Source organism: Pavona decussata, unplaced genomic scaffold (assembly GCF_977016875.1).
Source record: "Pavona decussata unplaced genomic scaffold, jaPavDecu1.1 SCAFFOLD_155, whole genome shotgun sequence".
Classification (NCBI taxonomy): domain Eukaryota; kingdom Metazoa; phylum Cnidaria; class Anthozoa; order Scleractinia; family Agariciidae; genus Pavona; species Pavona decussata.
The window spans coordinates 3,486,644-3,512,083 of record NW_028145567.1 but is presented as its reverse complement, the minus strand read 5'-3'; the positions used below and the strand labels follow the sequence as shown (position 1 = coordinate 3,512,083).

The 25,440-nt window shown below is 39.4% G+C and overlaps 2 protein-coding genes across 5 annotated transcripts in view; both read left to right on the top strand.

Moving 5' to 3' along the window:
- Window positions 1-4,614: 4,614 nt before the first annotated feature.
- LOC146465918 (uncharacterized) lies at window positions 4,615-10,810 on the top strand. Of its 2 annotated transcripts, XR_014868221.1 has the most exons (5): window positions 4,615-4,812; window positions 7,066-7,431; window positions 8,619-8,978; window positions 9,836-10,234; window positions 10,632-10,810. XR_014868221.1 is itself a non-coding variant. In XM_085128318.1 (4 exons), exons 1-4 carry the CDS (start codon window positions 4,761-4,763, stop codon window positions 10,000-10,002), a joined length of 945 nt encoding a protein of 314 aa, XP_084984444.1. In that variant the 5' UTR covers window positions 4,615-4,760; the 3' UTR covers window positions 10,003-10,810. The 2 variants fall into 2 exon arrangements, 1 of the variants encoding a protein (XP_084984444.1); XM_085128318.1 differs by having other exon boundaries at window positions 9,836-10,810.
- A 6,749-nt stretch (window positions 10,811-17,559) lies between these two features.
- The window catches only part of LOC146465917 (uncharacterized), a 49,577-nt gene continuing 41,696 nt past the window's right edge, over window positions 17,560-25,440 (top strand). For 2 of the 3 annotated variants that reach the window (XM_085128317.1, XM_085128314.1), the window contains exon 1: window positions 17,560-17,648. In XM_085128317.1, coding sequence (XP_084984443.1) covers window positions 17,591-17,648 — 58 coding nt within the window. In that variant the 5' untranslated portion in view covers window positions 17,560-17,590. Of the gene's footprint in view, window positions 17,649-22,721; window positions 22,858-25,440 lie in introns of those variants that run through there. The other variant, XM_085128316.1, reaches the window with a different exon arrangement.

The window sequence follows — 25,440 nt, the reverse complement described above, 5'->3', positions numbered from 1 at the left end:
GGTAAGATAATGAATCTAACTTTTGTTTTACGGGGCGAATAAACATACACCAAGATATCAAGTTCGGAACGAGGCGTATAAACATGCACCAAGTGATCAAGTTTAGAACGAAGTGTGAAAATTCACACCAAACGAAGCAATGGAAAACTAAAGTTTACTGACCTTGCAGTGAATACAATGATTCGCGTAAATAAAAATCTGATAGAAAATAAAATGTTGTTTACATGTCAAGCATGTCATTGAAAACGACTAACATCCAGTAAAACATTTGAAAAGCCGTATGTTATTCACATATTCATGACTTAAGCTGAGCTAAAATGCAGTTTTGCCCTGCTGAAAAAATATAATCAGAAGATTGCACGATTGGAATTAAATACGCTGTCTCAGCGCTTTCGGCGCGGCCGGCTTCGAGAGTTCTGAAACATGGCTAAACATGAATGATTCTTCTACAAATACAGTCCTTGTATGCATTATTTGCTTTTCACATGAGGTAGTGTTCAAATTATAGTGTAAGTACGTAGCTTGAGTGCCTACGTTTTGTATTTAAAAATGAACAAAGTTGGAAATAATCAACGCAGATAAGCTTACGTAATCAACAACACAACTTTCAAGAATTTGCCTTCATTTTTACCTCGAGGGTTATCGAGGATATCCCTGACGCTGAAATTGCAAATATATTGCGTTCTAAAATTAAAAGAGATTCAGTTTAGAAAATATAAACGAAGTAGAAACATTCCGCAAAATCAGGGGCATTCAAAACGACGAAAAATACTCACCTTGATTTCTCTCCCTTGCTCTCTCCGAAACTGGAAAAAGCAAAGCAGCGCGTTGCATTGTGGTGCCCACAAAATTAACCACAATTCCTTTTTCCTTTGATCTTTGCGCGACCACAATCCTTTGCATTTTGCAAGAAAGCTCTCGCAAGGCCCCTTAACTATATTTCTGTGCCGATTAGAGTTGCTGCCTTGCTCGGTCGCTTCAGGCTCCCTCGCTGCGGCAGCAATTAGGAAAAAACAGTTTAAGGGGTCAACTGATATCGGGATTACACTAAAGTATTATGATTTCTAGAAAGTTGCAATTACAGTGATAATCAAATGGTATACTCCTGCGTGAAATTATTTCCTAATTTCACTCGTCACCATTTGATTACATACACTAATTGTATTTTACTACGACGTAAACAGATTGGCATCAAATCAACAACTAGTCAAGGTTAACATTTTTACGAGTTAACAATTTTCACACCTTCGGGCATACATTCGATTTTACTGATCCAGGTATGACCACCAAAGCTGATGACGGTGCATCCTGGCACAGATCCTATATAAATCAGGAAAAAACAGTTTAAGGGGTCAACTGATATCGGGATTACACTAAAGTATTGTGATTTTCTAGAAAGTTGCAATTACAGTGATAATCGTATATTACTACTCAATGACGTAAAACAGATTGGCATCAAGTCAACAACAAGTCAAGGTGAAAATTGATCATATTTTTATTGGAGACTGTGAAATCAGACCAAAAGCGGGTGTGAAGAACCCGCTGATACGAGGGGTTTCTGTAATGGTAAATAAATTCCCATGTAAATAACACTTGTTCTGATACTTTTATTGCTTGTACAATGTAAGATGAAATAGGAAAGATCTTTCTAGGCGGTCCACTGACATATGCTGATTCACGTATTTGTTTCTAGTCGCGCGTTGACTATTGTAAACGACTCTACTTTATGGCTTGCCAGCCTATCAGCTTAACAAGCTGCCAAGGGTCCAAAAATGCTACAATATTGCCATGTAGCCGCTCCGATTGTGATGGGCTTTTACTTAATCCTGTTTAATTCATTACTCTCGTCACATTATATGGGAGATCGCTCTTTTACTGTTACTGCTTCTAAGCTTTGGCATTCGTTGCTTTTTGCGATAACAAGTAGCCCCTGTGTTACCAATTTTTAGAAGACACTTAAGACATTTATTCCAGAAAGCTTTTATGTAATCTTTATGCGGTTTGTATAGTTTTAGTATTCTGAGTAGGTTTATAGTTTTAAACGTTCGATATATAGCTATTATTACTATCGGCGCAATGTAAGTAAGTATTATTATTATTATTATTATTATTATTATTATTAACTGTGAGATGATATTGTGAGCGGTACATGGAGATGATATGGTGAACAGTACTTTAATAGTGGCCATTCAAATTCTAGGAATTTAGGTGATCAATACACGAAATTTACGGTGGTATTTAATTACCTCTCACGCTAGACTGCGTCACCTTTTCTTTCGTTTGCATTCAAATTTGACTCACTAGCCTTGTTCAAGGAGAAATATTCTTTTGATTTTTGAGCCCAAGAACGAAGAAGGAAGTTAGTAAGGTTAATTTGAATGCAAACAAAAGAATAATAAAATGTCAGCCATTTTTACATACGGGTCTATTGCTTCCTTTGTCTTGGAGCTTTTGCCCCCGCACAGTTTGTATTCACACAAAGTGTATCGGACCGACTATCCAAGCATTTTCGTGATAAAAGGCTTCCGCGCATATTGCTTGTTTACTTCGTATTTCACTGACAATATCGCTAACCGAATCAGCCATTGTTTAAAAGAACGATTAAGAAGAATCGCTAACTTAAACATCCCATAGTATAACGTCCAAAAGAAACCACAACCACATTAATGACTGTAAATAGTCATTCTACTGAATGACTGATATTGTTTTAGACGTTAGAATGTTTATTTGGGGAAATCGTTTTATCATACTTAATAAGAGGCAATGGTTATGAAGCATAACAAACTTCTTTGTTATATGCTTTTGTTAGCATTGTTGACCTTGACCTTGCACAAACCGCAATAGATTTTCAAATGTGTTGGACTGCAACTGACCAATAGAAACGTTTCTGTTAAGATATTCGACTGTAGTGTCAACGTTAAAACAAAAGATTGTGCACGGTCGTGGCCCGCCTTCCAACGTAAATCGAGGCACGCCACCATTGTTTTCATGGGTAGGTTCCGCATAACCAGTCCCTCAATTAACTATGGTTTTATGTAGGGTTAAGCTCATGATTTCCTCTTTCAGGAAGTGCTTTGTTGATTAGTTGATTTCCAGAATAAAATATTATGTTATCTTGTGTTAAATCTTTTTTTCTGTATTTTTTTAATTTTAATTTTTTGCGACAGAAACCCGAGTTTGTCTGATTTGCAGCGTCATCTTATGGACACACGGCCGTGCGTACGTTGAGAAATGTACCATGATGACGCCAACAGAATTTAGAAAGGGAAGCACGTACGCGCGCTATGTTATAACGCCTGATACCAAACCCAGGACGCCGAAGGCCCCATGGCCCACAAGATTGAGGAGGATGATTGTTTTATTATTCAACACATTGATAACAAAACACAGTCAGTTTATTGCATTCCTTACGTTCCGTTACATAAAATAAAAATATAAACACAAATGGTGTAGTAACACCCTTTCGTGAGTCGGCCCGACCCACGAAATAGTGTACACTGTTTTTTTTTTATAAGAACGTCTAATTTTGGAGCTGAGGCTGACCGTTCTTATATTTTTTTTGTGATTTGAGGCTGAAAACGTTCTTAACATGTTCTTACTTTGATTACATGGCATACACTTTATGTATTTCAGTAAATCACAGCGGACGTGACCAAGAAACCTATCAAAGTGATTATGACAAACCGAGATGAGTGTGAGTGTCACCATTGTTAATGTTATACAAAACATGCCCTTAAGTATTTTGGTTAATTTACATTTGTTACCTTGATTTATATACAGATTAGCAAAATACAAAAAACGTTCTTAATCGACTCTCAGCCTGAGGAATGTTCTTAATACGTTCTTGAAATTTTGGTTAATCTCAGCCTCGACGTTCTTATAAAAAAGTGTATATCGCAGGATCATCTGTTGACTGCGGATGAGGAATTTTCAGTGCACCATGACCATAAATGGGCAGTGTTTCAATGTGTCGAATAAACGATACAAATACCTGCTCACGCAGTTTCCATTTGACGCAATATACTGGCACGCGTTAATCATCAGGAATTAATACAGCTTCAACCTAAGCTCGACCTCGATGTTTTGATTCCGAATAAATGAACTCATTCACAGCACAAGCTTACGCTTGCATTTCGTCATTTAGGCTGTGACAGTCATGGATGATTAAGGCAAGCTTTCGTTTCTCTTACATGGATCCATATCTCAAACCAGCAGTTTGCACAGGAAAAATAAAACACGTGGTTAACATATATCCTTTGAGAATCTGAAAATAGCAAAAAAAAAAAAAAAAAAAAAAGAAAAAAAAAAGGGGCATCGAGAGAAATAAGATAAAGAAACCACCAAAAGAATAAAGAGCCATTTAAGGCGCGCTGCCTGACATATTTCTCAGTATGAGATAAATATCCAAAGCGAGCTCGATTTCTCTTCAAAATCTATTGCAAGGACTGATGTTTAGTTTTCACATACATTTTTCATTAATTTATTTTGTTCTGTTTCATGTTCCGGAATCATACGTTCCGAGAATCCGGAATGTTCCATGTTCCGGGTCGACGGACGGGTCGGACAATTTCATCTGACAGTAACTATTATCATGCAGAGTTTTGACAACAAACGATTCCGCTAATGCGTTTCTGAAGGACCACTCTAAAAATGAATGAAAAATTTTCCCCGCAGCAGATAAATGCTATATATTCAAGGCAAGATCGATTTGTCTTCAAAATTTGTCGGAACAAGGACGCGAACAGTAACTCAGTTCTGAAATGAAGAAAACGATGGATCCTTTGATGATATTTTTCCTGCTGTTTCAGTTTGGTAAGTGATCTCAGTTCACTTTGTTTGAATCCCACGCGCCAAACTGGAACCTAGGATTCTTTTGCTACAATACTTGTGTTTAAATTGTGGAGTTCAATATTTAACGCAACTGATCGTCACAGGCAGGCTGACATTACTTCATAGCAAATTCCTACTTAGTTGAAGTTTTGTAGAAAGTTGTAACGGTTATTCCTTACAGGGAAAACAGTGTTTATTGGTACCTAGATTCGATATCAGATACACGAAGGACGCGCTTGCATATAGAGGTTCTATCGTATGGAACACTGTTTTTTAAAGTGAATATGGAGTTGAACATTCGCAGCAGAAAGAACTGCAGCACCGGTTAAGAACTAAAGATAATTTCAAAGATTTGACGTTTGCATTTCGTAAATAGATAGAATGGATAGTGCGGATGTTTACCCTGCTAACAGAGGCTCTTACTTTTTATTGCATTGCTCGGCGGCGTCAAAAAGCCAACTACATAGTACGCGAAATCCCAGAGACGCGAACAACTTCGTACATGAGAATGATGTATTATTCAGTAAGTGACACAGGCATACTCGAAAAAAAATACGAGTGCTGCTATCAGGAGTCGAACGTAAGACCTTCCGATTACTAGTTCGGATGCTCTACCACTGAGCTACGGGAGACTCGTGGGAACTAAGACCATTTAACTAGGTTCATGGGAGAAACATCCTGCATACCGCTAGGATTGGAATATCATGTGTGGCATATGCAAAATGGCACTGATAAATGTGAATAAACTTCAATGGACTTCAATAAACTGCAATTGAAAAAACTTCGTACATGCTGTTTGTGAGTGACTGGTTCCTAATTTGTTTAATATTGTTATGCTTTCAAAAGAAATATTGTTGAAGGTTTGTTATAGTAAAATTATTTTATTTTTCTTCTACATTTGAAATATGTTTCTCCATAAATGAGCAAGAGATCAGGTGTAATCTGTTGCATTGTCACTTCTAAAAACATCAATACATGCAAAATCTCTTCAAATAATAGAAGAGCAGGTTATATTCTTGATATGCACAGAAAACTACTTGACGTTGTAGCTACGTTGTGTTTTGATATCATACTTTCGTTCAGTTTACTTGCAGGATTTTTTTTGAGGGGTGAACTGCTTGCGGGAATTTATTTTTTTTTGCAATTTTCCTTTCAAGGAATTTTTTTTGGGAATTGTCACCCCCCCCTCCCGTGATTTCTAATGGCCCGCCCCTAAGTAATCCTGTTTATGAACAACCCCTTGAACGACTCAAATTAAATGTAATCAATTAACATCCCATCAGGAGCCCACTTAGCTCAAATAACGGCATCCTTGGGACATTGGTACTTTCCCTTTCTTACTTAGATTACCTGCTTATGCAGCGACCTTACGCAATGGCAATGTCAACGTCAAAAAACACGAGATCTAGAAGGTTCAACGAGCCGATTAATATTTTTAGCATATTTCTATGACGTCATGTTAACGCAAATGATAAAAAGATAACGTACCATGGGCACACGACCACGACGGTAAATATTTTTTAGTGCTCAATCAGAAGTTTAATATCGCCACTGTTATGTTTCCGTATAATTCGGCCACATCGTGGACGTTGGATCAGTCGATCACTCCAGATATTACACTGTAAACGTGAGTAAGTTTTGTAGTGACATTTGCGTTGGCTTTGCTGCTAAACAGCCCTATTTTTCTGAGCCGTTCAAAGACACGGTCTTTAGGGCCAGGGGTAAGATGGAGGGCCAAGGCTGATGTGAAACAGTCCGATCGTCACGTTCGTAGGAGTCGTATTCGGGGGGAGGGAGGGCGAGGGCGAGAGCCCCCTTTTTTCTTGTACATTTAGAAAGTTTTTGTGACCGTCCTTGGAATGGTATTATACAATTAATCGTTTTAAAAAATCCCACAATATTGAAGACGAATCTCCGTGAATGTGCGCTCTCGCCACACTTTCTTCGGCCCCCTCTTTCTGGACCCGCCCCAGGTGTTCATTCCTACAATACAGATAACCATTGTGTCTCCTAGACCGTTATACTCTGCCATTTATTTATTCTCTCCACTCCAATTAGGTCCCTGTCCGACCGGCCGAGGTCACTAGATCCCAATATCATCGCCGGACCGTCTAAAAACCAGAACATTTTTTATCACAATGGCTACAGTATACATTCAGCTTTTAAACATTATTGGCAAAAATTTTCTTACATCCAGAATGTCTTTACAATTTATATTACCCTGCTACATTTCAGGAATTATAGCAACAGAAACGGCAATAGTCCACACAGAACTGACAGCGTGCTCCCATGGTTTGCTAACCATACCTGTGGAACCCGTGAAGAAGGACTTGATTTTTGACCTGTACTGGAAATACCGATTCTCTGACGGCTCAGAGTGGACCGACGTAGTTTACTGTAACAAGACAATGGCCGGCTGTTGGGTAAAGATACCAGTGTTATCAGATGGCACACGAGTATCGAGAGAAGCTAATGATCAGAGCTTAACAGTGGAACGCCAAAACACCAGCAGGGAACACATCCAGTTTCAGTTTGAGGTTGTCTTGACGGGCCTAAAAGACGAGCCTAAAAGGATTTTTAAAGTGGATTTCACCAATGTCTGTAAGTCTAGTCAAACTGTTATGGTCTTCATTGTTTACTTAAGCTTGCTCAAGCTGTTGAGGTGTTCTTGCTGGACCCTTATACGACGGCCTACCAAAGGTTGAGTCCCTTACGAGTGTTGAAAAATGACTGTAAATGAAGCCTGTACTTGAAGGAAGGCTCTAACTGGCCCTGTTCCACATACGTCAAAAGTTGTGAATTGTAGACTTATTGCCTGCCAAATGAAAGGGCAGCCTTTCTCAAAGTCCCACTTTCGTGGAGTGTAGTTAGGCGCACACCTTAAAAAAAGTCATCTTTTCGCAAGTCCAACGAACGAGATATATATGAGAAACATTTGCTAGGAAACGAGCGAGATCATTATGCTAAAACAAGAACACGCTGATGTGTTAAACTTAAAGAAGGGGTGACTTGAGGTGGTGTAGGGGATCATCAGTTGTAGCTGTAACTTGTATTTAGTTTACTGTAACCCAAACAGTTTCAATTCATTTGTTTACTTAGCTATAAGCAACAGCAGCTGGCTGATAACACCTGAATATGCCTTATTTTTAGCAAAGCATAATGGAGATCAGCTTTGACCTTGCCTAATAATTTCACATCTTCTCTTTTACCTTTAGGTGTGGAGACTAAGATAGATGGTAAACTCAACTTGACCAGGGTTTTGTTTGACATTTACCCACCGAAAAAACTGAAATGTTGAAACTGAAATGACTTTTAATTAAGCCTGTACTTGAAGGAAGGCTCTGACTGGCCCTGTTCCACATACGTCAAAAGTTGTGAATTGTAGACTTATTGCCTGCCAAATGAAAGGGCAGCCTTTCTCAAAGTCCCGTTTTCCTGGAGTGTAGTCAGGCGCTCACTTTCAAAAAGTCTCTTTTCGGAAGTCCAACGAACGGGATATATATGGGCAACATTTGCTAGGAAATGAGCGAGATCATTATGCTAAAACAAGAACCAGATGTGTTGAGTTTCAAGAAGGAGTGACTTGGGGTCGTATAGGGGATCATCAGTTGTAGCTGTAACTTGTCTTTAGTTTACTGTAACCCAAACAGTTTCGATCCATTTGTTTATTTAGCTACAAGCAACAGCAGCTGGCTGATAACACCAAATATGCCTTATTTTCAGCAAAGCATGATGGAGATCAGCTTTCACCTTGCCTAATAATTTTGCCTCTTCTCTTTTACCTTTAGGTGTGAAGACTAAGATAGATGGTAAACTCAACTTGACCAGGGTTTTGTTTGACATATACCCACCGGAACAACTGATCGAAATATCGCTTTATGACGCAAACAGAACAAAGTTCGCGTACATCCACAATGATTTGGGTGCAACTACGAAAGTGGCAAACAGCAACCGGCCAATGCCAGCTTTCTGGAGCAGGTTGAAGGTTATAAGTCGCTCTTTGATACTAACTGGAATACAAAAGAAGGATAACGGCACCAAGATTATAAGCAAGGCACAGTTGACAGACATGATGACTAAGAGAGCGAGAAGGTCAAAAATGCCGGGACCTCAAGTGAAAACGATCCAGATTTTAGTTCATTCTCCAGGTAATTGCCATTTTGTAGTATTATTGATTTCAGCGAACTCTTTCAAAGTAGATACCCCTGTGAGGAAGACAACCCTCCAAGTCCGACACGATCTGGTCGGCTGGACGATTTTCAAATCCGCATTTAGTCACTTGTCTGTCCGTTACTACAAGCGACTCCCTCTAATTCGAACTACTTGAGCCTAGCTCTTTTTGTTCGCCCTGTGAGGTGTCCCGGTAGAGTTCGGCGGAGACCAGTCGAACCGATCCTCTGTTTGATTTGCACCAGTCAAGTTTAACAGCACAAGGCAAGTGTAAACAGAACCTAGAAGTAGTACACTAATGATTAAATCTCTTTTAACTATCACCCGTAGCTCTCTCGTTAATCGACTAATGGCTATTGTTACGGGACATTTTCAGTAAAAGTATATTCCACTCAGTTTAGGAAGTAACCGTCAAGTAAAACACATTGGTGTTGAACACCTGCTCTTCTTTCGAATAAGAAATGAGCTTCAGTTTGTAAAGGCACGAAAAGTAATTTCGATTGCGTAAGCTTAACACTCCATTTGTTAAGCTTACGCAATCGAAATTGAGTAGTCGAAATACTATTGGCAATGGCTCTTATATGAAAAATGTTCTTTCGTAAAAGCTCTTGAGTTCTGCCTGTAAGAAAATGAGTCAAGATCTGCAATAAACGCTATGTTCCTGTGAAGATTTGGTCCAATTGACGTAAAAAAGATCTCGGAAGGTAGCAGGGCACCTCTCGCTCAGCCACGGAGCCAAATTCGCCAAAAGCCCCTGTTACACTATTATAGCTTCAGCTGAGAAAGAAAAGTAACGTACAATGTTTCAAGCCACTGTATTTTGCGTTTCCCACAGGTTCAGGGCCGACCACCCGCCCTCCTTCACATTCAGTCAATGTGAGTGCATCGCCGTCCAATGGAACTGCCAAACCACTCCTATCAGTCGGCAGTACATCAGCTACTCAAGGACAACTCTGGACAGTTGTTCTTACTGTGGTGGCGATATTTTTTGCCTCTATCTAAGGTGACGTGAGACGTCTTCGCCAATCAATATGGCCTGTTTTTTACTTTTGTACGTGTTCAGTATTTTGTGACTAGTTTAGTTTGTAAATTTTGCACCCTGGCCGTGAAAGTTGCTGACAGCGAATGAAGTCAAAAAATGAGATATTTTTATATTCACTTGTGAGACTTGTGAAATGGTGAATTCACTGCGTCAGAAACCGTTGAATTACATATTGTACATTATGAAAGAAATGTGATGGTATATTTCCAGCCTGGTGAATGAATGAGAATGATGATTATTCTAGAAAGTGACGCAGGCATACTCGGAAAAAAGAAATCCGAGTGCTCCTATCCGATTACTAGTTCGGATGCTCTACCACTGAGCTACAGGAGACTCGTGGGAGCTAAGGCCATTAAACTAGGTTCATGGGACAAACATCCTTCATACTGCTAGGATTTAAATGTCGAACGTGTGGTATATGAAAGAAATGTGATGGTATATTTCCAGCCTGGTGAATGAATGAGAATGATGATTATTCTAGAAAGTGACGCAGGCATACTCTATTTCTTTTTTCCGAGTATGCCTGCGTCACTTTCTAGAATAATCATCATTCTTATATTGTACATTGTAGGTAGTTAAAAACATACAGTATAAATTACAAAACAATGGTAGTTATGTAAGTGCACGGGCGCCATTCACTGTTATTGAACCTAAAATAATTTAAAACAAGAAATGGAATATGTTTTCATTTAAGTAATTAACTTACGTGTAATGTAAATGTACATTTCATTGTTATGGGTGAAGTAAAAAAAAACTTTTTTGGTTAAATCCTGTTGTTTAATGTCTCCAGCAGACTGTAAGATCTATAAGATGCTAATCTGCGTTTGAAAAACGTCTTGTGTTCAATCAGGGGAATTGGGGGGACCGTCTTGGTTTGTAGGTCTACGGCTATTCTTTGGGTGGCATTCCTTCTGGGCATGTGTCCAGTGTTTGTACTGAAGTTACCGAGAAATTTTCCCTTTCCCATTTGTGCAGAAGACCTAGGACGCAATCTTTAAAAATTACTCACCACAGTGGAGGTGAATAGTGATGGATATTAACCGCGCCGCGAAGCGGCGTTGTAAATATCCATCACTTTCACCGACACTGAGGCCCAGTTCATACGTCGAACTTTACGTGAGCCGAGCCTAATATCTATTAAGATCGACTCAAATAATTAAGTTCGGCAGTTGATTCAGACGTCGAACCTAACTGAAGTCGAACTTAATTAAAGCTAAAGTGAGAAAGTAGATTTTCGTGGTCAGCGGCTGTTGTTTTTACTCAACAAGATTCAAAATGGCGGGAAAGATGAATTCTGACATAGAAGAGCTTGTTTGGTAAAATAATGAAGACAGGCCAAACACGGCTCCTTTATGTCGAGATAGGAAGAATAGGAAGAATATGACCTTCAAAGATAATTTGCTCTTACGAGTGCGTCTTTCAGAGATCTCCCTTTTCTGGAGTGTACGAAAATAGGGAAGGGTCTTTGTAGATCTCTCTTAACAGAGGCTGATTTTCTATCAAGTGCCATTTACTCATCTGAATTGTTTTAGGTTAGGCACAAAAGGGCGATATTCCCTAACAAACGGCAAATTTTTTTTGCGCGTTTTTTGTTTGTTTTGTAGAGCCGACACTCTTTCGCGGAATTTGAGGTAACCTCTGCTGCGTAATCTCTGTTTGAATAGAGTAATGTTTTCTTCAAATGATAGCTTTTTTGCGGACAAATAAAACTTCTGGAGGCACTTGTTTCTCTTCGGCTGCTCGGAGGTGAATAGTACTTGGCTAATCACCTCCGAGCTAGCCAATCACCGCGCGGGAAAAGCACTATTCACTTGTGTGGGATAAACTAATATGATATATAATGTAATTAATTTTAATGTTGGAGAAATGGTGATGTTTATATCTAAAACACTTATGAACATCTCGAAGAAACGGAAACAAAAATGTCAACTTTAATAAAATAGGTTAGCTGTGTATTTCAAGAGGTTAAAATAAGGAAGTGTTTCTCTGCTAGGAACCTTAAGCTTGTTATCGTTTATAATCCAGCCCATCCAGACGGCATCTAATTTCAATGCCTTGAATTGTTTCGATCTTATACCGATCGTGGCATTCCAGATAGTGCGGAGAGACTCGAGGAGGAACCCCGCGTCTATTTCTGCCACGCAGAGCCAGCAGCTGAATGGTCCTCTTAGCCCAGGCCCTAAATGAGGAAGACTTGTTGAACTAGTTGAAATAGTGCCCCCTCATCTTTAGACGCAGTGCCTGTCTTTCAGTTTGTTCGGTTACTAAACCCTTTATTAAGCTTTTAACGCCAATTATATGTAATTTTTTCAGCAATTTACTAACTAAGATATTATGACACAACAAATAAAGAAACAGCGATCCCAAACTAGCGATCCCGCAGTCCTGCATTGGAGAAAGCAAATGACCGTCCATCATGCCGTAGAGGTTTTCAGAGTTCTCTAATGTCGAGTTATCGATCACAAATCGCAGCCGAAGCGACTGACATGCTGTGATATTTTGGGGGTCAGAAATTCCTTCTGGAATAAGGGTTAGTCTTGAAAATATTGTTAGTGACTCATTCTTTCGGATTATACTTTAATTTAGAGTTGTGTTCGTGTAGTGGTCTAAAAGTTTGCTCGAAAGCTTTGCCTGACTCGGCTTAGTCAAGGTAATGCTTCCTAACGAAATTTGGTTGTAATAAATGTCTTGGTTATTGTATATGGTTGTAAAACAAATACTTATTTCATTTTGCCATGGGTCTGTGCAAGCCTGCGGCTTGTAGCTTACTTCTTTTTTCTTAACGTTGACGTCATCTGTGCGTTATCAGATCGGTTTATGATTGTCACGTACTTCAAACATTGCGTTAAACAAGACCCCTATGGGCGTTTACGCGGGATGAGTTGCTGTATGTTTTGCACTGCAGGTGGAAACGTATCCTCCCGTCGCGATGGAGCTAATGGAATAGTTTGAGGCACAACGATAGCGTGATGTTATTTCGGACGGTATCCTTGCGTTACGCTACGTGTCGTCATACCGGAAATTGATCTGCGATAATGTAATGACCACACACATACAGACCTGACTCACGTTTTCTATTCTCACATTCTGGGTATTTAATGTCGATTAATGTAAGATTACACAATGTCCTCATTTCATGGAAAAAAAAAACAACAACAACAACAACAGCAAGAAAAACAGACAGGAAGCTCTCCTAAAGGAAAACTTTTAGTAAAAATTGACAATCAAACCTTTATTTTTTTGTGAAGTGGATTTCCACTAGCGTTTAGGAATCAGAAAGCTTATCAATGGCCTTTCCTTCTCGCATTGTGGTTCTATTATCTTTCAAACAGAGCGTGATTTCTTCGCACCGAACTTTCCAATAGAAACTTAAAAACATCCATTTTTTGAAGTTAGGACCTATAAAGACGTTTACAGATGCGGTCAGGGGCACCCAACGGATCGTTTAAATAAATTATCTGTTCGGAAGGTCCTTAATCCCCTACAATTTTCTTAAAGAAATGTTCACCTCGAATGTTCGTGATATGGGGAATTTACGGCCTAATGTTTTCGGATTCATAAAAATGTCGTTTTGGATAAAAAGGTCAGCTAAGATTTTCGGAAAGGAAATAAGACCTAAGGTTTTCGGAAAATGGACAAAAATGCCCTAATAATTTCGAAAAGACTCAAGTTCCCCTAGAATGACCAAACAGATGAAAATATTATAGCGCGGCTTGAAATGAACCTACAGAGCTTTAAAGGCACTCCAGATAGCCTAACATTGCGTTTCAAAGGATCTGAGAGAAAATTGTCGTTGGGTGCCCCTGTGCGGTGGCCGGTCAAAGTTTGAAGCTTATTGTTTGCTACATTGGCTTATTGCATCGTATAACAACAAAGTTTCATACATGGTAATTCTCGATAACTCCCTCACGGAATGAACTCTATTTTCTCTTCACGAATTTCTAATTATTTAACACAATAAGAAACCCTATAATTTTCGTAGAAATAAGACAGAATGCACTTTACCAATGCATGATTATTGCGTTCGACGAACGGGTGGTTATCCTGTGCAAACCGGGAGATGTTTGTAACGTTCATCTTTTCGCCGCCATTTTAAATGAAGTCACAGTGTTGTTGCGCAAGGAATAGCCCTTTTCACGGTTAGCTCTGCTCATTTGAATTACAATGAAATCTAGCATGTATGTGAGGCAATTTCGGGCTATTTTGTAGTTTTAGCCCGAACCACCTTGGATAACATTGTAATGCAAATGAGAAAAAATAACCGTGAAAAGGGCTATTATGACGCCATTTTGTTCAAGAATGTATTGACTCACTGTACTACGCACCTCGTGATGAATAAATTATTTTGAGTTGCAGTATTTAGCCAACGCGTAAAATGAAAATTGGCCGAATGATCGGACGCGTGTCCGAGTTTCGATCAAAAATAACCCTGCATTGATTCGATGACAAGAGAAATCGAAACAAGATTCCAAGACCACGCTTATGGAACTAATAATCTCTTTTGTCTTAAGATTAGCTTTTGATTGCTACTAGCATTCGTCGAACGCAATTCTGTTCTTGAAGGCGTGGTTACTTATTTGTGGCGCGGTTACCAAGGACTTTGAAGCAGTATTAGGGGTATCGAATGGTCTCATTTAATTTAAAAGTGCTCGCAAAATTTGGACGTCGTTGATTGAGTGGCCAGGTTGGTTGAAATGTAGCGAGACAGGAGTAGGGTTGATTAGTTGATGGTGATTCAGGATAGATCTGCCATGCTCCCCGAAACGTTCATTAAGTTTGCGCTTTGTCTCCCCAATGTATTGGGAGTGGCACTTCTTACATTGGATTAAGTAGATGAGGTTTTTGGAATCGCAAGATATGTAGTCAGTAATTTTGCGTGATTCGTTAGTGTTGAAAAAAGTGTAGTTCGTTTGACCTTCTTGGAGAAATGAGCAAGTTAGGCATCGTGGGTGGTTGCATTTATGAATTCCAGCGGGTTGTTGATTGGAGGGCTTGTTTTGAGGTAGCTAGCGCTCGGAATGGACCAGGAGATCACGTAGACTTGCGTTACGTTTGTAGGCGATAACTGATGGATGAGGGAAAACTTGAATTGTTTGCAGTTGGCGGAGGACTGGAGGATGTTGATATGTCAGTTTTTCACAATTGATGAGATTTTGGGAAAAAATCTCATCTATTGTGAAAAAACATATCAACATCCTCCAGTGTGTTTACTCGACTTAACTGTTTTGCTCGCGATCGATTGTTGACCATTGTTTGCTGTACGTGATAAACACTGCGCGAAATGAAACTACAGTACATATAATATATCATCACGGGCCAGTTTAAATGATTAGGTGACTGAAGAAAAGAAACCCTGGAGTCGATTAATTTCAAGCTCGCCCTGCTGTGGGACAAGGCTAGACGAACTGATGATTTCTCTTACAGCCCGACTCAGTAGCGTATATGATACCAGAAATTAATGCGTTGCACAATCGCTTCCATACGCATTCTTTGATTGTCAAGAAATCTATGCGAGTCACTTTTTGGAGGGAAAATATTTGTCTTCTGATTTGCGTTTGAAGTATTATAACCGTGATCTACTCGACAGGAAGTTCAGGAAGTTTTTAAAACTTTGTTAAGTTCTCATGTTACCGCAGAATATGTGACGAGAATTTATTAGCCTTATCTTTGTATTTTGTTTGTGTTTGTGTTTGTGTTTTTTTTTTAAACTTGAACTTGAACTTGAACTTGTGGTTTGTATATTAATATTGTACATTGTTTCTTAATCTGATAACAAAACAAACAATCCACAACAGCTTACTTCAGCAACACTGTGAAGGCGTCATTCAGGTGTACATGATGCATGATTAAATTGATAGATAGTTGGATAGATGAAGAAATCAATTAACTACTGAATAAAGAGTTCCGTTACGGAAGCCTTGAACTTCAGGAAGTTCAGGAAGTTTTGAAAACTTTGTTTTAAGTTCCCATGTTACCGTAGAATATGAACACGCTACATTGTGACGAGAATTTATCAGCCTTATCTTTGTATTTTGTTTGTCACGTTGGTTTTTATATCAATATTGTGCATTGTTTCTTAATCTGATAACAAAACAACTTCATTTTTCAAATACTCCACAACAGTCTATTCAGCAACACTGTGAAGGCGTCATTCAGGTGTACATGATGCATGATTAAATTGATAGATAATTGGATAGATGAATAAATCAATTAACCACTGAACTTGTCGCAATTGAGTTCAGTGGACAATGCCGGACAATGTAGCAGTCGGTCCTTGCCTGTAACGGGACAAAAGCGAACGAATTCCTTCTTGTTTTCCTAGCAGTTCGCATTAAATTAGCTGGAAGGGGTAGTGCAACTTCTAAGCTGATGGTTTTGTGCAGAACTACGAGCCTGTTGATCTTCCTTCGCGTCTTTTTTTTGGAGTCCAGGCTTTCCCATCCAATTTCCTTTACTAGTTTTGTACTCCGCACTAGAATGGCGGAAATCATAGTTGTGGTTTAAAAATGTCTTGGTTATTGTATATGGTGTATAAAACAAATACTGATTTCATTTTGCCATGGGTCTGTGCGTGCTTGCGGCTTGTAGCTCACTTCTTTGTTCTTAACGTTGACGTCATCCGTGCGGTCAGCTGATCGAGTACAGGGTTATCACGTACTTCAAAATTGCGTTAACAAGACCCCTTTAGGCGGTTTCCTTCACCTGGTAGGACGAGGTTTTGTTCAACTACTGAGCTGCCGAAGTCTGAAGCTAAGAAAACTCGAACGCACTCACTAATCTACGATTACCTCTAGCAACAGCTGTATAACCACTTTAATTTGCTTCCAAACAATGCGCAAAGTCAGCGCATTTCGATTGGAACTGGGCTCGATTACGAACCTGGGAAAATGAACCCGCGCTTCAACCCAGCGGCGGAAGTCCGGTCTAGATTAGAATTAATCCCCATAGAAAAAGTCTACTCTAACCGAGACTCAACCCGTAAGGCCAGGGAAGCCTTTTTAATCTCAAAAGGCAGAACACGTTTTCCACATGGCCTCAATATTCGCGAAGAAATTTACTAGCTTTTTTCCTGTTATTATTTTTTGTTATTATTCATTTTCATTTGCTTCATATTTTATACTGTCAATCAATTTAGTTTAACGTAGTTCCGCCATTGCGCAATTTTTTGTCAGCTATATAAGCGTATGTCACAATGTAAATTTTCATTGTACGTGAAGAAGGCTGGTTTGGCCAGCCGAAATATAGTAACCTTAAACCGTAATTCTACGTTGTATCGGTCTCTGCTTCTTTTATCATCTAGATTAGAACTTCATTCTGAAACTTACCCTGATCATGTTCCTGGTTCGTTATTCCAAGGTTCAGACCAAAGAAGGAAAAATAAATAATAAACAATCAAATCTTAATAAGCTGTGTGTGTTTTCAGAATGGTAATCTAAAAGAACATTGCATGTACGTATTTGCGGTTACCATGGTGACGCACACGTGCCTTTGAGTATAAAGGTAAAAGAACACTCGCAAACTCTCCACTCTTGGATATATCAGCAAAAGATGAAGAATTCTGTCTGTTGCAGCATATGTCTCGCGCTGGTTTGGACTCTGCTGTTAGGTAAGTGAGTTGTATTCAGGTAACTGTTGTTGTAACTGTTTTAAATTGTAACGTCTTGCCACAGGGTCAGTCTAAAAAACATACCCTGAAGAAGGAAGGCCGTGCCTTTCGGAAATATTGACCGTGAAATCAGCCTTGCTTTTCTGTTTTGTTTTAGACTATTTGTTCTACAGTTTGTTGCTGATTAGATCCTTTACCACAGGGTCCGGTACTTTTGTTTTGTTGCGGTAGTCCTTCCAAACAAAGTTACCGGTTTTTACTGTATATTCAGGTAGTTTCCTGTTTCACTTGTGACATGTTCCCGGACCCGCGGTATTGAAGATGATTTACGAGTAACGATGTAAAAAAGAAAACAAAATGGAGTGGTTTTATTTCATGTTGTAGGACTAGAAGGTCTTTTCTTACGGATGACAATTGGATATCAGGAATGAGTAACCGTGCAGTTTTAATTGCTAAATGAATTAATGAATGATCATCGCAGTTATATATGCAACTTAAGCAGTCGCGAAGAGATCGAAAGCCTGAAAAAATTCAGGCTTGAACGGGATGGTATGTGTTTGTTGTGTGGACAAGGTTACGACCTTGCCGCAATATTGATATTGGCTGAACTTAGCAAATCAAGCCAAATTCCCCCGCTCATTCTCACTTGTCGTGAGTATTTCCGCTTTTACATCCGTTTCCGTAGGGGACCCGTAGGGGGATTTATCACGCAACCTACCCCTCCTGAGTTGTCGAAAAGATGGCTCTCTGGTACACCTCCCTGCCAAGGTTGTATATTCAAGAGATTATTATGTATTTCTCGTGATTCATTTCAGCCCCTATCTTATGGAATTTAGGCGAATGCTGTTATAAATTATAAATCGATACCGAAAATTACAAGGAGTTTATTTCGCTTCCACCTCTTTTACTTCTGTATAGCCTGTACAGCAAGTGTATCTGCGGGCAAAAACTAAAACTGGCAAAAAAAACGCAGGAAAACAACAGAAACGTTTGCCACGCAGGCAGGTTAAAATATCACCAGCAAATTTCAAACTCCCCAAAAATACCCAATTGCTTATATTTCAAACACAGAAAAGGTCTTCACTCCTCGGATTGTTTGCTTGCATATTCTCACTTAGTGTAACTTACGCTAGAATGTTTTCGACGCGTCAGTTAAATTGCTGAAGTTCTTTATTTATCTATGTAAGGGAGGAGATCACAATTCGTTGCCTTGATTGCGAGCGACTTTGATAAAGTCTAGTGTTTTCGTTGTCGTCGCCGTCAACCCTGCTTAATTAAGTTCCCTTATGATACAATGATTACGACTGAATTTATCCCGTAACAGTAAAACGACCACAGTGGCATCTGATCATGGTGGATGAAATCCGTGTCATATAAAATTACAGTATCAATATTACATCCAAACACAACTTTTTGGGGGGTTAAATACAAACCCTTTTGGATCGAAGGTTGGCATTAAATTATCATCCGGCCAAGTTTTAAAACTATAAAGATATGTCATCAAGACGAACTCATGATGTTAAAAGAGCAGACGCGGTTTAGGCCGTCCAATAATATAATTGATTAGTTTAAATCATCCAGAGACCTACAATAAAACCGTTCAGTTGTTATGATTAGTAAACTTTTGAGATTGGCGTCTTTGACATAATATGCACGCGCAAGTAAGTTCAACTTGAACACGAACTTGATGTCCATATATAGACTTTATATTTTGTGTTTTGGTGAGAAATAAGTCGTCTTGAAAGGCTCGAAAATAGATTGTCACATGGTCGGAGTTGGCAGGGAATTCGAGGGAAATGGAAGTGGATAAAAAACCTTAAATAGTAAAGAAATCGTGTTTGTAGCACGCAAACCTGCCGCGGTGAGGAGGCAGAGCTCGATGGATGTTCAATAAAGAGTGACTTGGATAAGGTAAGCGAGAGGAAGGTCACAAAAATTGCTGTTGTTTTGTTTATTTGTATTCGCAATGAAGAAAACTAAGCAGACTGAATAGAAATAAACTAGTTACATTGTGTCTCGTGATCACCTCCCAAAGAAACATCTTTTTACGCGTAAAAAAATAGTAATTATCCTGCGAAATCGCGCCGAATATCGCCTGTTACTTAGTCGACGAAGCCGAGTTGGCTAAAATCAGGGAATATTCTGCAAGATTGACCAGGATAATTGTTTTATTTTTCAACACATTGATAACAAAGTAAAGCTAGGGACGATCTTTATTTTGCCCTATTTTTCTCCTCGACACACAAAATTACTTATATCGCAGGATATCTGTTGACGACGGACGACGAATATCAGTGCACCATGACCATCCGACCATCGTTGGCCAGTGTTACTGTGTGTTGAATACCAACGTGCAGTGTTGAATTGGCTGAAGGTGAAATCACATAACCATTTTTGGTAAACAAGTCGTATTTTGTGATGCTCAAATATTCGATAGACAGTGATGCATGCATGTGACAGGGTTGAAAATGAAAGTGAAAGAAATCGATATCGGTGTACTGTCTTGAGTGGAATTGGGTGTTGGTGTCTTGAGTGGAAAGTTGCGTTGGCGAAATTAGCTTATTTTGATGTCTTATCGCCAAAGTTAATGATTATTTTTAATACACCTCAGAGGTGTGGCTAGTGGACCGTGCAGTGGCCATGGACGCTAAAGTTGAACTTTGTTCATTCCGATATGTTCGTACGTGAAAAGATTTTGGTTGTCTACCGCAAAATGTAATCTAAGATTGCTTACAAATACAAATGTGCGTGGGAAATCCAAATTTGGAGTATCCTAACCCATTTTTCAACATAGGCCAAAAATGCTAACAAAAACATATAACAAACAAGTTTGTTATGCTTCATAATCATTGCCTCTTGTTAACTATTGACTGTAAAAAGTTTACTGATTTGAAATGCGATTGATTTAGATGTTAGAATGTTTATTTGGGGAAATCCTTTTTTCATAGTTAATAAGAGGCAATGGTTATGAAGCATAACAAACTTCTTTGTTATATGTTTTTGCTAGCATTTTTGGCCTATGTTGAAAAATGTACCATGATGACGCCAATAGGTGGTTTTCACCTCACACATCGTCACGCAAGTGAAAAAATAAATCCTTAACCATTCAATAGATAAAGTCAAGAAATTGATATGTTGTAGAAGAGTGATACATAAACAACGTGTGAAAGCCATAGGGCTGCACGATATCTCCTAATCGAGTTATTCGAGAAAATGCACGACGGAAAATTACAGAGTTTAGTATGGATAGCCTGCGTAGCTGGCGGTTTTTATGGGTGGGCTCACCGGAAAGCCGGGCACGAGGGCCAAAACGAGTGGCGAAGCCGCGGGGAAACGGGCCGAGGGCAACATGGTTCCTCGCGGCTTCGCCGCGACTGTCGCGGTTCTCTCCCCATTTCACCCGCAGCTGCACCACTCGTTTTGGCCCGGCTTTCCCGCCCACCAAAACCGCCAGCTACGCAGGCTAAGTATGGACGCCATGTTGGTGCCCCGTCTGATGGGCACCAACATGGCGGCCGGAAACCAGCAAAAACATCTGGAGTTTACCTTGGCTATTTCGAAGCCTTTCTTCTCTCTGCTGAACATTCACACATTGACATTAACGCTTCTATTACATGTTAGCTGATCAGACCTAAAAAAACACGAGGCGAATCGATGTTTTTTATGTACGTGACATGTTTAGAGCAGCAATCCTTCTGTCACGCACTGCGCAAAAATCTAAAATTCAAACTGCTCTATTTTCAAAACAAAGAATGCTATCCTGCTGAAAACAAGCAAGCCGATGGAAATTTAGATTTTCTTATATGTGATGAAGATAAAAACCCAAAATTGTGTTTAGTTATGAATTTCAGTTTTTTATGACGTCATGTGAAACCAAGAATAGGAGTTAGAAAGGGAAGCATGCGCGCTATGTTACAACGCCGGATAATAAGCCGACGAAGCCGCAGGCCCCGCAAGATTGAGTAGGATAATTGTTTTATTATTCAACACATTGATAACAAAACACAGTCAGTTTACGGATCATCTGTTGACTGCGGAAGACCAATTTTCAGTGCACTATGACCATAAATGGGCAGTGTTTCAATGTGTCGAATAATAGATACAAATACCTGCTCATTGATCATAAGGAATTAATACAGCCTTAACCTAAGCTCGACCTCAATGTTTTGATTCCGAATAAATTAACTCATTCAAAGCACAAGCTTACGCTTGCATTTCGTAATTTCGGCTGTGACAGTCATGGATATTTATGTGGCAAGCTTTCGTTTCCCTTACATGGAGCCATATCTCGAGCCAGCAGTTTACAGAAACAAACAAACAAAAAAAAAATAAAAAAAAAAACAAAGAAACAAGAAGGGGAATCGAGAGAAAAAAAGATGAAGAAAACACCCGGAGAGCGCACGATAGCAATTTTCGTGTCTATGTTTTTTGGTTCATTTGTTTTTGCGCACGGGTGTAATAAGACCAGGGAATTTAGACGAGAGGAGGCATTTCAGGCACGCTGCCCGGATTTTCGAGAGACCATGGATCTAGGCACCTTCCCGAATGTTTGTCGTCTTATTCACTGAAAATAAAACCAGGCAGAGACGGTTATGATTGCCGCGATCCACATACCACCAATAACATGGTACAAACACTGGTTGTTGCTTGGCACCCTAAGTTTACATGTAAACTTAGGCGTTTTGACTTCCTCTTGCTTTCCTTGTGACCCCAACTCTCCCACTCTGTTTATCCTGGGGCGATCTAGATTCTGGGAATTTACCGGACGAGGGTTAAAAATAAAAGTAAATATTTCTCAGTATGAGATAAATATCCAAAGCGAGCTCGATTTCTCTTCAAAATCTATTACAAGGACTCTGATGTTTAGTTTTCACATACATTTTTCATTAATTTATTTTGTTCTGTTTCATGTTCCGAAATCATGGGCTTTAAGACTCCGGAATGTTCCAGCATGTTCCGGGTCGACGGACGGGTCGGAAAAATTACGTCATGTCAGAGAGTTTTGACAAAAAGCGATTCGGCTAATGACTTTCTGAAGGACCATTCTAAAAATAAATAAAAAATTTCCCTGCAGCAGATAAATGCTCATGATATATCCAACGCGAGATCGATTTGTCTTCAAAATTTATCAGAGCAAGGACGCGAACAGCAATTTCTGAAATGAAGAAAACGATGGATCCTTTGATGATATTTTTCCTGCTTTGTATTGGTAAGTGATCTCAGTTCACTTTGTCTGAATCCCACGCGCCAAACTGGAACCCAGGATTCTTTTACTACAATACTTGTGTTTAAATTATGGACTTCATTTAACACAACATCATCAGAGGCAGGCTGACATTAATTCATAGCAAATTCCTACTTAGTTGAAGTTTTGTAGAAAGTTGTAACGGTTATTCCTTACGGGGAAAACATTGTTTATTGGTACCTTGATTCAACATTAGATACACGAAGGACGCGCTTGCATATACAGGTTGTATCACAGGTCACCAAAGCGTTTGTGACACACGTTACCATGCAAGCGTGATTTAAGAGTTTGTATGGAGTTAAAATTAAATCGAAATTTAGACAACAGTTTTCCCTAAAAAACCCACAAAAAATATACTTAAGTCTTAAAAAGCTTACCCGGTGTGTTTTGCTGTGTTTTCAATGCTCTTCAGTGCTTCCAAACGCTGTTTTGAGCTGTTTATCTCTCAGCAGCTGGTCCACGTGCATCACTGTATTATGTTAATGAAAAGGTAGGAAACTACAAGTCGAATTTCAATGAAATTTGGCCCGTCATTTAAGGAGAGCACTTCGAAAACCTCGCTAAAATTTGCTTGAAACTCAAGCTCTCGCTTACCTGCCTCACCATATGGCAAGAAGGATGATGTGCGGTCCCTCCTGGGTAGCTCATTTACGGAGGAGTTCATTTATTGAGACACAGGCCTTCGTTGAAAACAAAGTTCATTTCAAATCGGGTGCCATTTTTGCCGCCTACCGAGCCGTGTCCCTGGAATGTTGGAACAAACTCACGGTCAAACCTAGGCACGAGTACTAAAATGTGCCTAGCCGGGGAAATCCACGGGAAGCCTTTGGCACGTAACAAACCACACACACCCCCTCCCGGCATGGTAACCCATGTCACATACGCTTTGGTGACCTCTGGTTCTATCGTATGGAACAATGTTTTTTGAAATGAATATGGAGTTGAACATTTGCGGCAAGGTCGTAACATTTGAAGTAGAAAGAACTACAGCACCGGTTAAGAACTAAAGATTATTTCAAAGATTTGACGTTTGCATTTCGTAAATAGATGGAATGGATAGTGGGGATGTTTACCCTGCTAACAGAAGCTAACAGAGGCTTTTACTTTTTATTGCATTGCTCGGCGGCGTAAAAAAGCCAACTACATAGTAGGCGAAATCCCAGAGACGCAAACAACTTCGTACATGAGAATGATGTATTATTCAGTAAGTGACACAGGCATACTCGAAAAAAAATACGAGTGCTGCTATCAGGAGTCGAACCTAAGACCTTCCGATTACTAGTTCGGATGCTCTACCACTGAGCTACATGAGACTCGAGGGAGCTAAGACCATTAAACTAGGTTCATGGGACGAACATCCCGCATACCGCTAGGATTGGAATGTCATGTTTGGCATATGCACAATGGCATAAATGTGAATAAACCTCAAAGGACTTCAATAAACTGCAATGGAATAAACTTCGTACATGCTAAAAAGCTTGCCAGAAAGAAACGCTCTACTAGCAGGGTCAGTAATGCATATTACAATGAGAATTGAGATTTATTTTAGCGGACAATTTTTCAGTTTTCAGGATCATATATAATCTTATATACCAATCGAGTTGTAGGCTCAAATAAAGCGATTTGCGACGCGAAAAATATCTGTTCAGAAGCATTCAATCAATACCCGCTGCAGAAATTCGTTTACGTATTCAATTTTGAAGGAGAGCCTTTGGAAACAGATAAAAGGCTAATTTACAGGTACCGACGAATCGACCGATTTGGACCAATTGGACAAAGAAAATGAAGGATACTTTGCACACGTGGCAGTGCTACATTTTTGTGTCTACGGCTTCTAGAGAAGCGTAGACACTATGTCATCGGGTTGAGTGAAAGAGTGAAAGAGTGTAAGAGTGTAAATGCCACAGGAATCCCAAATGGAATCCTATCGAAAGCCGACGCTAATCCTCGACTGACCGAGATCTAAGCGATTGTACTTCCGGATCAGGACAATGGCGACAATACGGTAAATGATGTTTTCCGATGTTGATTTGCTTTTTACAAATAGTTTACAGTCAACCCAGGTCACGCGTGAACAGTATTTCCAAGAAAGAAATGAACATTCCAATTTCTCTTTGTAATGTCCGACGTGTGAATGGAATGTTGGACATTTCGCCGGAAATCGTTCTGAAAAAGACGCATTAACTGAAAAAAAGATTCAAAATATTTGGGAAACAATTGTTATTCTTGAAATATTCAATTTTGCAATGTAAAGAAAAATTCATAGCTTTATACCGTCAATAAGCTAGGGAAATTTGTACGGGAACTCTGAAATCTCGTTTGCGATTTTCAAAACTGACATGTAAATTTCAAAACTCCGTTCAAATTTCAAAAATATCGTTCACGCGTGACCTGGGTTGACTGTAAGTGATGATTTGAACCAGAATTCTGTAACTTCTGTAATTTTCATCGCAAACGTACCCGAATTTACTGCGAGTGATCGCTTTGAACAAACACGGAGTGTCTTCAAATTTTACATGCGTGTTTGCACGCACGCAAAAAAAACTG

Excerpts from the sequence above, each read along its gene's own strand:
- LOC146465918 (XM_085128318.1), top strand. The coding sequence starts at position 4,761 with ATGAAGAAAACGATGGATCCTTTGATGATATTTTTCCTGCTGTTTCAG. Across the intron at positions 7,432-8,618 it reads AGTGGATTTCACCAATGTCT|GTGTGAAGACTAAGATAGAT; the intron begins GTAAGTCTAGTC and ends TTTTACCTTTAG. Across the intron at positions 8,979-9,835 it reads GATTTTAGTTCATTCTCCAG|GTTCAGGGCCGACCACCCGC; the intron begins GTAATTGCCATT and ends CGTTTCCCACAG.